The following is a 13,885-nucleotide window of genomic DNA, read 5'->3' as shown; positions in this document are numbered from 1 at the left end:
ACCTACTGTAGGACCCATAACTTCACCTAACAACAACATAGACCTACTGTAGGACCCATAACTTCACCTAACAATAACATAGACCTACTGTAGGACCCATAACTTCACCTAACAATAACATAGACCTACTGTAGGACCCATAACTTCACCTAACAACAACATAGACCTACTGTAGGACCCATAACTTCACCTAACAACAACATAGACCTACTGTTGGACCCATAACTATAACATAGACCTACTCTAGGACCCATAACTTCACCTAACAACAACATAGACCTAGGACTATAAATCATTTAATATTTCAGGTGAAACATGGAAACTAAAATGTCTTTGTCATGACATTTCATAACCTGATCACCAGATAATTTTGTGAATAATCCCACTAGGCTACTCTGTAATGTGTTGTCATTCTAAATGTCATGAATATAGGAAAATAGCTCTGTGTGTTGTACAATAGCCTATCCATCAAGGAACAGTTCTCTACACATTATGAGGTAAGTATCTCTGTGTCCAAACAGACTAACGAGACCCTACTGTAAATCAAGCAGACAATAATACATTATAAACATCAATTTGTTAGGGATGTTGGATCCAACGTGGAGCACGGCATAACTGTCTTTACCAGAGTAATGAATGAAGAAGCACTTTGGTTGTTGTTGCATGTCGTGATGTTTGTCATGTGACTGTCATTCAGAAAATGATTTCCTGGATCAGCTGATGATAGTTGAACATGTGACTGTAACTAAACAGCTACAGTATTAAGAATTATGTGTAATTATTGAAGAACCGCATTAATGACAGTATCCATTTGGGTGTTGTCAATAAAGTTAAGGTGACTCTCAGTTAGAACCATTGGATTTAGCAAACTCTGAAATGATTTAGGATTTCTGTGCCCATGAAAACTGTTTTCCCAGCGTAACATAAGGAGACACTAAATGTTACGTAGGTAGAGAGCATTTCAGAGATCTGAATACAGAAAACTGTCCTAACATGACAATAACCTAAACCACAAGGCCAAATCTACACTGGAGGAGCTTACCAAGATGACATTGAATGTTCCTGAGTGGCCTAGTTACAGTTCGGACTTAAATCATCTTGAAAGTCTATAGCAAGACTTGAAAACGGCTTTCTAGCAATGATCAACAACCAACTTGACAGAACAGGAAGGATTTTAAAAAGAATAATGAATATTCACATGAAGATCAGTCTCCTATTGGATGACATCACGACTTCCCATCAAGCCAACTCCTTGGAGGCCTTACTATGACATCACTCCTTCTAGTTTGCAGTTGTTAAAAAAACACTATTTTGCTCAAAACATTTATTTGTTTCCTTTTAGTGTGTTTATACTTTACTGTATTTATATATCACTTTTCAACAGGAAAAGTTTTTTTTTAAATCACTGGAGGACGTCATGGACAATTCCGACAGTACAAAAACATATTCAAGTGTAGTAGGGCTTCCCTTTTAAAAATCACACATTAGTTCAACAACTGCAGAGTTTGTGCCCCTGTTTTATTAGATAGTACTCACTGTATTTACTGGTGTTAATCAGATCAATGTCCCTGTTTTATTAGATAGTACTCACTGTATTTACTGGTGTTAATCAGATCAATGCCCCTGTTTTATTAGATAGTACTCACTGTATTTACTGGTGTTAATCAGATCAATGTCCCTGTTTTATTAGATAGTACTCACTGTATTTACTGGTGTTAATCAGATCAATGCCCCTGTTTTATTAGATAGTACTCACTGTATTTACTGGTGTTAATCAGATCAATGTCCCTGTTTTATTAGATAGTACTCACTGTATTTACTGGTGTTAATCAGATCAATGCCCCTGTTTTATTAGATAGTACTCACTGTATTTACTGGTGTTAATCAGATCAATGTCCCTGTTTTATTAGATAGTACTCACTGTATTTACTGGTGTTAATCAGATCAATGCCCCTGTTTTATTAGATAGTACTCACTGTATTTACTGGTGTTAATCAGATCAATGTCCCTGTTTTATAAGATATTACTCACTGTATTTACTGGTGTTAATCAGTTCTCCAGTCTTCTCTTCTTCGTCCTCTAATGTGACAGTAATCTCCCCCTCTTCATCCTCCACTCCAAAAACGTCTTCATCTTCTTTCACTTCCTCCTCTTCTTTCACAATAACATCCTCCTCTTCCTCTTTCACTCTGAACGCGTCTTCCTCTTCTTTCTCTGTAACGTCTTTCTCTTCTTCTTTCACGGTAACAGCCTCACCCTCTACTTCTTGTTGTATTGTGACATCCTCCTCTTCCTTCTCCTCTTTCACGACAATGTTCAGCCCCAGAGCTTCTTTCTCCGTCCAGCAGACCTCTTCTTTAGCAGGAGGAGAGTAGCTTAGTGAGCGCATGGTCGGAGATGTTAGCTAGCTAGGCTAGTGCTAACTTAACCAGCCAGATAGTTGACTTACAACGTAAATATTAAATTAAATGGGGTAGCTAGTTGTTTCCACATAAGTATGTTTAAATCACAGTTACAATTAAACCAGGAAAGTGTCTAAAGAACTTGAATGTTCAGACTTTGTCGGCTAGCGAGCTACCGAGGTGGCTGCAGTTGTTGAAGAGTTCCGTCCACTAGATTATACGTCACACTAGAAACATCGCCTGAAAGACACATATCGCCATCTGCTGTCTGGAGGGAGGAAACGCAGTTGAGGAGGGAAAACTATTTTTATTCTTCATTGAATTATAATATTATAAAGCAGTTTAGGGAAACGTTTTTTTCCTCTCCATTAAATATTAATATTATATCAACACGTACAAAGAGCAACAAGTGTTGTTTGATTAGTTCATTTTTTTTATGAGAATTTAAAACAAACTACATCTACTCCACATCTGTATTTCTGATTCAGTCAAATAACTAGATATCAAAATAAGCACCTAGTTATTGGTACCCTTGATAATGATGAGCAAAAATTACTGTATGAAATAAATAAATAAACTTTACCCACTACCAGGATATTTTAGCCCAAAACCTGGTTACCTCTCTGCTAGGAGGCTGAAACTTGGCCATAAGAGGATCTTCCAGCAAGACACATCAACATCCACAAAGAAATGGTTAATTGGGCACAAAAATCAACATTTTCAATGGCCATCTCAGTCTTCGGACTTGAACTCCATTGAAAACCTGTGGTTTGAATTGATCAGGGCAGTCCATAAGAGCAGACTAAATAAATCAAGGACCTGGAGAGATTCTGTATGAAGGAAGGGTCTAAGATCCCACCCAATGTGTTCTCTAATCTCATAAAACATTTCAGTGTCGTTATCCTCCCAAGGGGAGGGTGCTGGAGTATTGAAAACATGGGTGGCAATAATTCAGACCCCAACCTTTTGAGAATTACATTTTAAACTATATCTCTTTCTCTGAGCAATTGTATTAGTATAAAATAATATAATTTCCTTTTTTTGTGTTGGTGTAACAATACATCATGTAGATGTATATAATGAACAGACTAGGTCTATACTGCTCCTACATGGTGTAACAATACATCATGTAGATGTATATAATGAACAGACTAGGTCTATACTGCTCCTACATGGTGTAACAATACATCATGTAGATGTATATAATGAACAGACTAGGTCTATACTGCTCCTACATGGTGTAACAATACATCATGTAGATGTATATAATGAACAGACTTGGTCTATACTGCTCCTACATGGTGTAACAATACATCATGTAGAAGTATATAATGAACAGACTAGGTTCTATCCTATTCTACTGTATCTGTCTATGTATTACTCATCACATATGTATATACTGTATTCTATCCTATTCTACTGTATCTCTCTATGCATTACTCATCTCATATGTATATACTGTATTCTATCCTATTCTACTGTATCTGTCTATGTATTACTCATCTCATATGTATATACTGTATTCTATACTATTCTACTGTATTTTAGTCTATGCCACTCTGACATTGCTCGTCCAAATATTTATATATTCTTAATTCCATTCCTTTACTTTAGATGTGTGTATTTGTTGTGAAGTTGTTACATATTATTGCACTGTTGTCCTTGAGTGGTCCAGCCAGAGCCCGGACTTGAACCCGATCAAACATCTCTGAAAATAGTTGTGCAGCGATGCTCCCCATCCAACCTGACAGAGCTTGAGAGGATCTGCAGAGAAGAATGGGAGAAACTCCCCAAATACAGTTGTGCCAAGCTTCTAGTGTCATACCCAAGAAGACTCAAGGCTGTAATCGCTGCCAAAGGTGTTTCAACAAAGTACTGAGTTAAGGGTCTGAACACTTATGTAAATGTAGGATTGGGCCGTTGTCATCAAACTTCCATGATTAGTAAGAATTAGGGTAGATTTATAGGACTATTGTTTTTATGATTCATACATACTTTCCTAACCCTAAAATGTACCTAAATAATCTACAAGATCAGAGTATTTTTAAATCTACCAGTTGGTGTTGAAACAGAGACGAATGATGACTTTCTTGAATTGATCCCTAGTTTCTGACTCCGTGTATTCTATTGAGTCCGTCAACAAAATTAGAATGAAAAGGTATTTAAAGGCACAACATTCTAATTAAAGGTATTACCGTATTTAAAAGAATGGCTTAAGATGAAATGTACTCTAAACCCTATTGAATGAAAACTCCATGACAAAATCTGTTGGCCAACAACTGTGAGGGTTTTCAGCCAGGTATCAACACATGCAGAGTGTGAGTAAGCAAGACATACATTCCTAAATGGGGATCGGCCCCAGTCTCCTGGTAAAACACCAGAACCCTCCCCCTACAGCATTTATGTTCATTTTGAGAAAGTAGCACTACAGTCTCCAGGTAAAAAACTACTTTTGGGTAAAAATAGACGCGACACCTGTCTATGAATTTGAGAGGTTACATTGATGCTCCAGATACTCAACTAGTCTAAAGCAGACCAGTTTTATTGCTTCTTTAATCATAACAACAGTTTTCAGCTGTGCTAACATAATTGCAAAAGGGTTTTCTAATGATCAATTAGCCTTTTAAAATGATAAACTTGGATTAACTAACACAACGTGCCATAGGAACACAGGAGAGATGGTTGCTGATAATGGGCCTCTGTACGCCTATGTAGATATTCCATTAATAATCATCTGTTTCCAGCTACAATAGTCATTTACAACATTAACAATGTCTACACTGTATTTCAGATCAATTTGATGCTATTTTAATGGACAAAAAATGGCTTTCTTTTAAAAACAAGGTTATTTCTAAGTGACCCCAAACTGTTGAACGGTAGTGTACATCTACATCCTCCCATGTTGCTGAACCACTGATCAATAACTCCCTATTACAGGAAAAAACACTATTTCCATTGGTTGTTAGTACTGTACTGACCTCTCGTCCTCTGTCTCTCTCGTACTCTGCCTTGTGTATTTATCTTCAAAATATTCTTATAGTCCCAACATAGAACCAAATAGACTTCCCAAAAATAATATGGCATTTACTTTATTTCACATTTATTTAATCAGATATGTCAATTGAGAACCAATACGCATTTACAATGACAATCTGAATGAAGAAATACTAATATCAATCTATTTAATAATTAACATGTTTGAAATATCCCAATGATATAGTGAACAACATTTAGGGGTTTACACTTGCATTCAATCAATCTTAAGTTCATAATCAAAACATTTTTTTTTACTCTTTTAATCCGATTTTCGACATGATCATGTCTTGAGCTGGAAAAAACATGTAGACCTATTTTTCAGTATGATTTCATTCATACAATATTATTTAATGTAGAATGAACAAAAACACAATTTCTCAATCAAAAACATAAGTCAGAACACAGCCTCTCTATTCTCTCATGTGATTTCAGGTCCTCTGACTGGGAAAATGTCTTTCCACAATGAGAGCAGTGGTATGTCTTCTCCTCCTGTGTATGTGTATGTATTCTTTCATGCTCTTTCAGGTACCTTAACCGGGTAAATCTCTTTCCACTGTGGGAGCAGTGGTAAGGCTTTTCTCCTGTGTGTATTCTCTCATGCCTTTCCACGCTCCCTAACCACCTAAAACTCTTTCCGCACAAGGAGCAGTGGTAAGGCTTCTCTCCAGTGTGTATTCTCTTATGTGTTCTCAGGCTCCCTTACTGAGTAAAACTCTTTCCACACTGGGAGCAGTCATGTTGTCCTGCTGGTTTGGACATCTCAGGGTCTGGTTCCTCTGAAGAACTCTTCCTGCTGTCAGAAGGAGAGTCTGGTCTCTCTCCTGTCAAAGACAAACAGATTATATAAATTATATAATTAATTAAACAGAGACCTGAATGAAACATGATAAAACTTCCTATGATGTTTAATCTCGACTAGATCCCTCAATCACCTGAAGTCAGTTTTCACAAGTATTATTAAACCCACTTCAAAATGCAGGTCTCTGTGTGCTTCTTAGGATGTCCAGGCAGGTGATTCACTTCTAACCGAAGTCTTGCAGGTGTTTAAATGGTTTTCACATCTGCCAGATCATCAAAAAATCAAATTTCAGTACGAGTGTATATATATATATATATATATATATATATTTTGTACTTTTACACCTTTTTCTCACCAATTTCATGATATCCAATTGCAACTCCCCTACGGACTCCGGGGAGAGGCGAAGGTCGAGCCATGTGTCCTCTGAAACACGACCCTGCCAAGCCGCACTGCACATCTTGACACACTGCTCGTTTAACCCGGAAGACAGCCACACCAATGTGTCGGAGGAAACACTGTCCAGCTGGCGACCGAAGTCAGCGTGCATGCTGACCACCACAAGGAGTCGCTAGAGCACAATGGGACAAGGACGTCCCGGCCAGCCAAACCCTCCAAACCCAAACATAACGCTTTGTATTCAGGATATAAAGTTTGTTTCTTTGCCACATTCTTTTGTAGTATTACTTTAGTGCCAACAGTCTCTCTATTCTCTCATGTGATTTCAGGTCCTCTGACTGGGAATGCTTCCTTCTTTTCACTCTGTCATTTAGGTTAGTATTGTGGAGTAACTACAATGTTGTTGATCCATCCGCAGTTTTCTCATATCACAACCATTAAACACTAACTATTTTAAAGTCACCATTAGCCTCATGGTGAAATCTCTGAGAGGTTTCCTTCCTCTCCAGCAACTGAGTTAGTGACTGGGTATATTGATACACCATCTAAAGTGTAATTAATAACTTCACCATGCTCAAAGGGATATTCAATGTCTGCTTTTTTTTACCCATCCACCAATACATGCCCTTCTTTGCGAGGCGTTGGAAAACCTCCCTGGTCTTTGTGGTTGAATCTGTGTTTGAAATTCACTGCTCAACTGAGAGACAATACAGATAATTGTATGTGTGGGGAACAGAGATGAGGTATTCATTCAAATATCATGTTAAACACTATTATTGCACACAGTGAGTCCATGCAACTTATGTGACTTGTTAAGCAAAATCTTTACTCCTGAACTTATTTAGGCTTTTAATTAAATGTGTAAACATTTCCAAAAACATAATTCCACTTTGACATTATGGGGTATTGAATCCTTTTAACCCCAGTATCTCTACTTGCACATTCATCTTCTGCACATCCTACCATTCAAATGTTTAATTGCTATATTGTAATTACTTCGCCACCATGGCCTATTTATTGCCTAACCTCTCTTATCCTACCTCATTTACACATGCTGTATATAGATTTTTCTACTGTATAATTGATTGTATGTTTGTTTATTCCATGTGTAACTCTGTGTTGTTGTATGTGTCGAACTGCTTTGCTTTATCTTGGCCAGGTCGCAGTTGCAAATGAGAACTTGTTATCAACTAGCCTACCTGGTTAAATAAAGGTGAAATAAAAATAAATACAAATAATTTTTAAATTTAGGCTGTAACACAACGAAATGTGGGACAAGTCAAGGGGTGTGAATACTTTCTGAAGGCACTGTATATATAAAACTCCCCCCACACAGCAATCTAATAGCATCAGTAAAATCTGTTGAAATTAAACCACAGATAAATATACCTAACATAGTACATCTATTAAACAATACATCACAACACATACATCAGAAATAGTTACACATTATAGAGATCCATTCATGGATGTACAGGTCTGTTGGATAAACGTTCAGAAATGTCCACTGCTGATTTTTTCCAGGCGTCCATAGCGGACACCCTGGCCCTATGAATCCTGGCCGTGGACAAATTCTCAGTCAGAAACACAAGTCAGAACACAGCCTCTCTATTCTCTCGTGTGATTTCAGGTCCTCTGACTGGGAAAATGTCTTTCCACAATGAGAGCAGTGGTATGTCTTCTCCTCCTGTGTATTAGTATGTTGGAAAGGCTTTTCTCCTGTGTGTTTTCTCGCATGCTTTTTCAGACTCCCCGACCACCTAAAACTCTTTTCACACTGGGAACATTGGAAAGGCTTTTCTCCTGTGTGTATTCTCTCATGCGTTTTCAGGCTCACTAACCACCTAAAACTGTTTCCACAGTGAGAACAGTGATAAGGTTTCTCTCCCGTGTGTATTCTCTCATGCTTTTTCAGGACCCATAACCACCTAAAACTGTTTCCACAGTGAGAACAGTGATAAGGCTTCTCTCCCGTGTGTGTTCTCTCATGTCCAACCAGGGCCCCTAACTGAGTAAAATTCTTTCCACAGTGGGAACAGTGGTAGGGCTTTTCTCCTGTATGTGTTCTCTCATGCATTTTCAGGCTCCCAAACCACCTAAAACTCTTTCCACAGTGGGAGCAGTGGTGTTGGTTAGGCGTCTCTGGGTCTGTTTCCCCTGAGGAACTCTTCCTGCTGTCAGAGTCTGGTCTCTCTCCTGCCAAAGACAAACAGAGTATCTAGTTAAACAGAGACCTGAATGAAACCTGCATTAAATAAAAATGTCTTCCTATGAGGTTTAATCTAGACTAGATCCCTCAATACCCTGAGGTCAGTTTTCACAACATTACATCATTAATAATAAACTTGGTGACGGTGAGATTTAAAAACAAATGATGAAGAGCTCCAAATCTAATCTCTCAGGGAATGTCATGTTTATAGGCTGATCAGAGCTCTATAATAATAGATAATGTCATGTTTATAGGCTGAGCAGAGCTCTATAATAATAGATAATGTCATGTTTATAGGCTGAGCAGAGCTCTATAATAATAGATAATGTCATGTTTATAGGCTGAGCAGAGCTCTATAATAATAGATAATGTCATGTTTATAGGCTGAGCAGAGCTCTATAATAATAGATAATGTCATGTTATAGGCTGATCAGAGCTCTATAATAATAGATAATGTCATGTTATAGGCTGATCAGAGCTCTATAATAATAGATCATGTTTATAGGCTGAGCAGAGCTCTATAATAATAGATAATGTCATGTTTATAGGCTGATCAGAGCTCTATAATAATAGATAATGTCATGTTTATAGGCTGATCAGAGCTCTATAATAATAGATAATGTCATGTTTATAGGCTGATCAGAGCTCTATAATAATAGATAATGTCATGTTTATAGGCTGATCAGAGCTCTATAATAATAGATAATGTCATGTTTATAGGCTGAACAGAGCTCTATAATAATAGATAATGTCATGTTTATAGGCTGATCAGAGCTCTATAATAATACATAATGTCATGTTATAGGCTGATCAGAGCTCTATAATAATAGATCATGTTTATAGGCTGAGCAGAGCTCTATAATAATAGATAATGTCATGTTTATAGGCTGATCAGAGCTCTATAATAATAGATAATGTCATGTTTATAGGCTGATCAGAGCTCTATAATAATAGATAATGTCATGTTTATAGGCTGAGCAGAGCTCTATAATAATAGATAATGTCATGTTTATAGGCTGATCAGAGCTCTATAATAATAGATAATGTCATGTTTATAGGCTGAACAGAGCTCTATAATAATAGATAATGTCATGTTTATAGGCTGATCAGAGCTCTATAATAATACATAATGTCATGTTATAGGCTGATCAGAGCTCTATAATAATAGATCATGTTTATAGGCTGAGCAGAGCTCTATAATAATAGATAATGTCATGTTTATAGGCTGATCAGAGCTCTATAATAATAGATAATGTCATGTTTATAGGCTGATCAGAGCTCTATAATAATAGATCATGTTTATAGGCTGAACAGAGCTCTATAATAATAGATAATGTCATGTTTATAGGCTGAACAGAGCTCTATAATAATAGATCATGTTTATAGGCTGATCAGAGCTCTATAATAATAGATAATGTCATGTTTATAGGCTGATCAGAGCTCTATAATAATAGATAATGTCATGTTTATAGGCTGAGCAGAGCTCTATAATAATAGATAATGTCATGTTTATAGGCTGATCAGAGCTCTATAATAATAGATAATGTCATGTTTATAGGCTGAACAGAGCTCTATAATAATAGATAATGTCATGTTTATAGGCTGAGCAGAGCTCTATAATAATAGATAATGTCATGTTTATAGGCTGATCAGAGCTCTATAATAATAGATAATGTCATGTTATAGGCTGAGCAGAGCTCTATAATAATAGATAATGTCATGTTTATAGGCTGATCAGAGCTCTATAATAATAGATAATGTCATGTTTATAGGCTGATCAGAGCTCTATAATAATAGATCATGTTTATAGGCTGATCAGAGCTCTATAATAATAGATAATGTCATGTTATAGGCTGATCAGAGCTCTATAATAATAGATAATGTCATGTTTACAGGCTGAGCAGAGCTCTATAATAATAGATAATGTCATGTTATAGGCTGATCAGAGCTCTATAATAATAGATAATGTCATGTTTATAGGCTGATCAGAGCTCTATAATAATAGATAATGTCATGTTTATAGGCTGAACAGAGCTCTATAATAATAGATAATGTCATGTTTATAGGCTGATCAGAGCTCTATAATAATATATATTACTATTCCAGTCAGTGTTATAGGCTGCAGTTGATCCATTGTTAATAACGTTTTGTTGGTGTCCCACTTCATCTCTAAAGTAATAATGGACATTACTATCTCTCTAAATTATATTTTTTTGTTTAGCCACACCTTTCCTTCAAAATTGTTATTTTGAAGACTTACAAACTGTCCTTTTGCTATTATGTTCAGTCTCCCCAAAACACTTGTCCTTTTGCTAATATTTTCAGTCTCCCCAAAACGCTTGTCCTTTTGCTAATATGTTCAGTCTCCCCATAACACGTGTCCATTTCATTTCAATAATGCTTCTTATTGTAACGGGCGTCGTATAGAGGGGACCAAAACGCAGCGTGTTGAGTGTTCATTATTATATTTATTTACTCAAAACACTAATGACAAAATAACAAAAGGAAATTATCAACTTACAGTTCTGTCAGGTACAGAGACTAAACAGAATGCAACTGCCCACAAAAACCCAGGAAGAAAAACCCCTACTTAAATATGATCTCCAATCAGAGGCAACGAGGACCAGCTGCCTCCAATTGGAGAGCAACCCCCCAAAAAAACATAGAAATAGAAAACCTAGAACTAACACATAGAAATAGAAAACATAGAAAAACACAAAACACCGCCTGTCAAACCCTGACCTACTCTACCATAGAAAATAACCAGTTACTATGGTCAGGACGTGACACTTATTTTATGTATTTCTCCAACATTATTTAGAAATCTGCTTTTTGCGGGTATACACACTCTACGCAAGGCCTACAATGGACACACGTCAAAAATTTCATTTATAACATGTTTGCCATTCTGTGAGACAATTAAGTTGTGATTTTGTGGTGGGGGGACTCTGATGGTATACACATGTTACAGTTAAGTAATAAGGCCAGAGGAAGTGTGGTATATGGCCAATATAGCACGGTTAAAGACTGTTCTTAAGCACGACTCAACACAGAGTGCCCGGATACAGAACTTAGCCGTGGTATATTGGCCATCTATCACAAACCCCTGAGGTGTCTTATTGCTATTATAAACATGTTACCAACATAATTAGAACAGTAAAAATACATGACATACCCGTGGTATACGGCCTGATATACCACGGCTGTCAGCCAATCAGCATTCAGGGCTTTAATCATCAATTTTAAAATGTAGCTTTAACATTATATTATAACATGAATTCCTATAGTACAGAACAACATCTTCAAGTATAGAATTTCAGTAGCATGCTGCTTTAAAACAACACGTTCGTTCAAAACCTTTGGAGAGTTAGAGCCCGTTTTTAAGACAGTACTTACTGGTGGTAATCAGATCTCCTGACTCCTCTGTCAATATGACCGTTATCTCTCCCTCTTTCTCCTCCTTCACTCCAAAAACTACATCCTCCTCTTTCTCTTCCTCCTCTTCTTTTACTGTAACATCCTCCTCCTCTTTCACTCTGAACGCGTCTTCCTCTTCTTTCACTGAAACGTCTTTCTCTTCTTCTTTCACAGTAACAGTCTCACCCTCTACTTCTTGTTTTACTGTGACATCCTCCTCTTCCTTCTCCTCTTTCACGACAATGTTCAGCCCCAGAGCTTCTTTCTCCGTCCAGCAGACCTCCTCTTCTTTAACAGGAGGGGAGTAGTTTAGGGAGCTCATGTTCAGACCTCTTCTTTAGCAGGCGAGGAATACATCAGTGAGTTCATGGTCGGGGATGTTAGCTAGCTAGCTAGTTAGCATGAGCGACTAGTTTAGTGCTAGGCTAACTTATCAAGCCAGCTAGTTGACTAACAATGTACCTATAACATTGAAATGGTGTCTATTAACTAGATGTCAGAAGTATATTTAAAACACAGAGGCAAATATGCACAGAAACAGTCTAAATGTTTCGGCTGTAGGCTACCAAGGTGGCTGACTCGTTGTTGTTGATCCGTTCCGTCCACTAGATTATACGTCACGCTGCAGCATCGCCTTAAAGACGCACATCGCCGTCTGCGGACTGGAGGGAAACGCAGTTAAGATACATTTTTATTTGCATACAAATGTATTTTTATTCCTTTCATTAAATAATAATATTATATTGAGACGTTCAAATAGAGCAGTGCATATTTTGAGTGAGAATTTAAAACATACTGTGCTTCACATCTGTATTTAAGGCAGTTTCATATTCATTAATTTAAAGAAACCCACTGGTCACACTGGTTGAATTATCTGTCAAACTAGGAACTCTGCAGCCTAGTTGAACAGGGATCTATGTTCTATGAACGCTGCTGGGAGCAAACTGGAGAGTAGCTAGAGGAAAACAAACCTAACGGCATCCCCAGTCCCTGGTATATCATCAGACTGTACAAACCTAACTACATCCCCAGTCCCTGGTATATCATCAGACTGTACAAACCTAACTACATCCCCAGTCCCTGGTATATCATCAGACTGTACAAACCTAACTACATCCCCAGTCCCTGGTATATCATCAGACTGTACAAACCTAACTACATCCCCAGTCCCTGGTATATCACCAGACTACATACAAACCTAACTGCATCCCCAGTCCCTGGTATATCATCAGACTGTACAAACCTAACTACATCCCCAGTCCCTGGTATATCACCAGACTACATACAAACCTAACTACATCCCCAGTCCCTGGTATATCACCAGACTACATACAAACCTAACTGCATCCCCAGTCCCTGGTATATCACCAGACTACATACAAACCTAACTGCATCCCCAGTCCCTGGTATATCACCAGACTACATACAAACCTAACTGCATCCCCAGTCCCTGGTATATCACCAGACTACATACAAACCTAACTGCATCCCCAGTCCCTGGTATATCACCAGACTGTACAAACCTAACTACATCCCCAGTCCCTGGTATATCACCAGACTGTACAAACCTAACTACATCCCCAGTCCCTGGTATATCACCAGACTGCATACAAACCTAACTAC

At 37.6% G+C, this 13,885-nt stretch overlaps 1 protein-coding gene across 1 annotated transcript; it reads right to left on the bottom strand.

The window, feature by feature from the left end:
• Nucleotides 1–7,471: 7,471 nt before the first annotated feature.
• Nucleotides 7,472–12,732, bottom strand: LOC123733273 (uncharacterized). The gene is made up of 2 exons (XM_082972577.1): nucleotides 12,242–12,732; nucleotides 7,472–8,832 (listed from the first exon to the last, which is right to left on the bottom strand). Exons 1-2 carry the CDS (start codon nucleotides 12,582–12,584, stop codon nucleotides 8,216–8,218), a joined length of 960 nt encoding a protein of 319 aa, XP_082828703.1. The 5' UTR covers nucleotides 12,585–12,732; the 3' UTR covers nucleotides 7,472–8,215.
• Nucleotides 12,733–13,885: the final 1,153 nt, after the last annotated feature.

This window comes from Salmo salar, unplaced genomic scaffold (genome assembly GCF_965601325.2).
Source record: "Salmo salar unplaced genomic scaffold, fSalSal1 ptg000781l, whole genome shotgun sequence".
In the NCBI taxonomy this organism is placed as follows: Eukaryota; Metazoa; Chordata; class Actinopteri; order Salmoniformes; family Salmonidae; genus Salmo; species Salmo salar.
This window is presented reverse-complemented; position numbering and strand designations above follow the sequence as displayed.

What these genes read in the sequence shown, in the direction of transcription:
- LOC123733273 (XM_082972577.1), bottom strand. Translation starts at nt 12,584, where the DNA reads ATGAGCTCCCTAAACTACTCCCCTCCTGTTAAAGAAGAGGAGGTCTGC. An exon ending in AGGAGATCTGATTACCACCA is followed by an intron (nt 8,833 to 12,241) that starts GTAAGTACTGTC and finishes TGTCTTTGGCAG; the next exon opens with GAGAGAGACCAGACTCTGAC.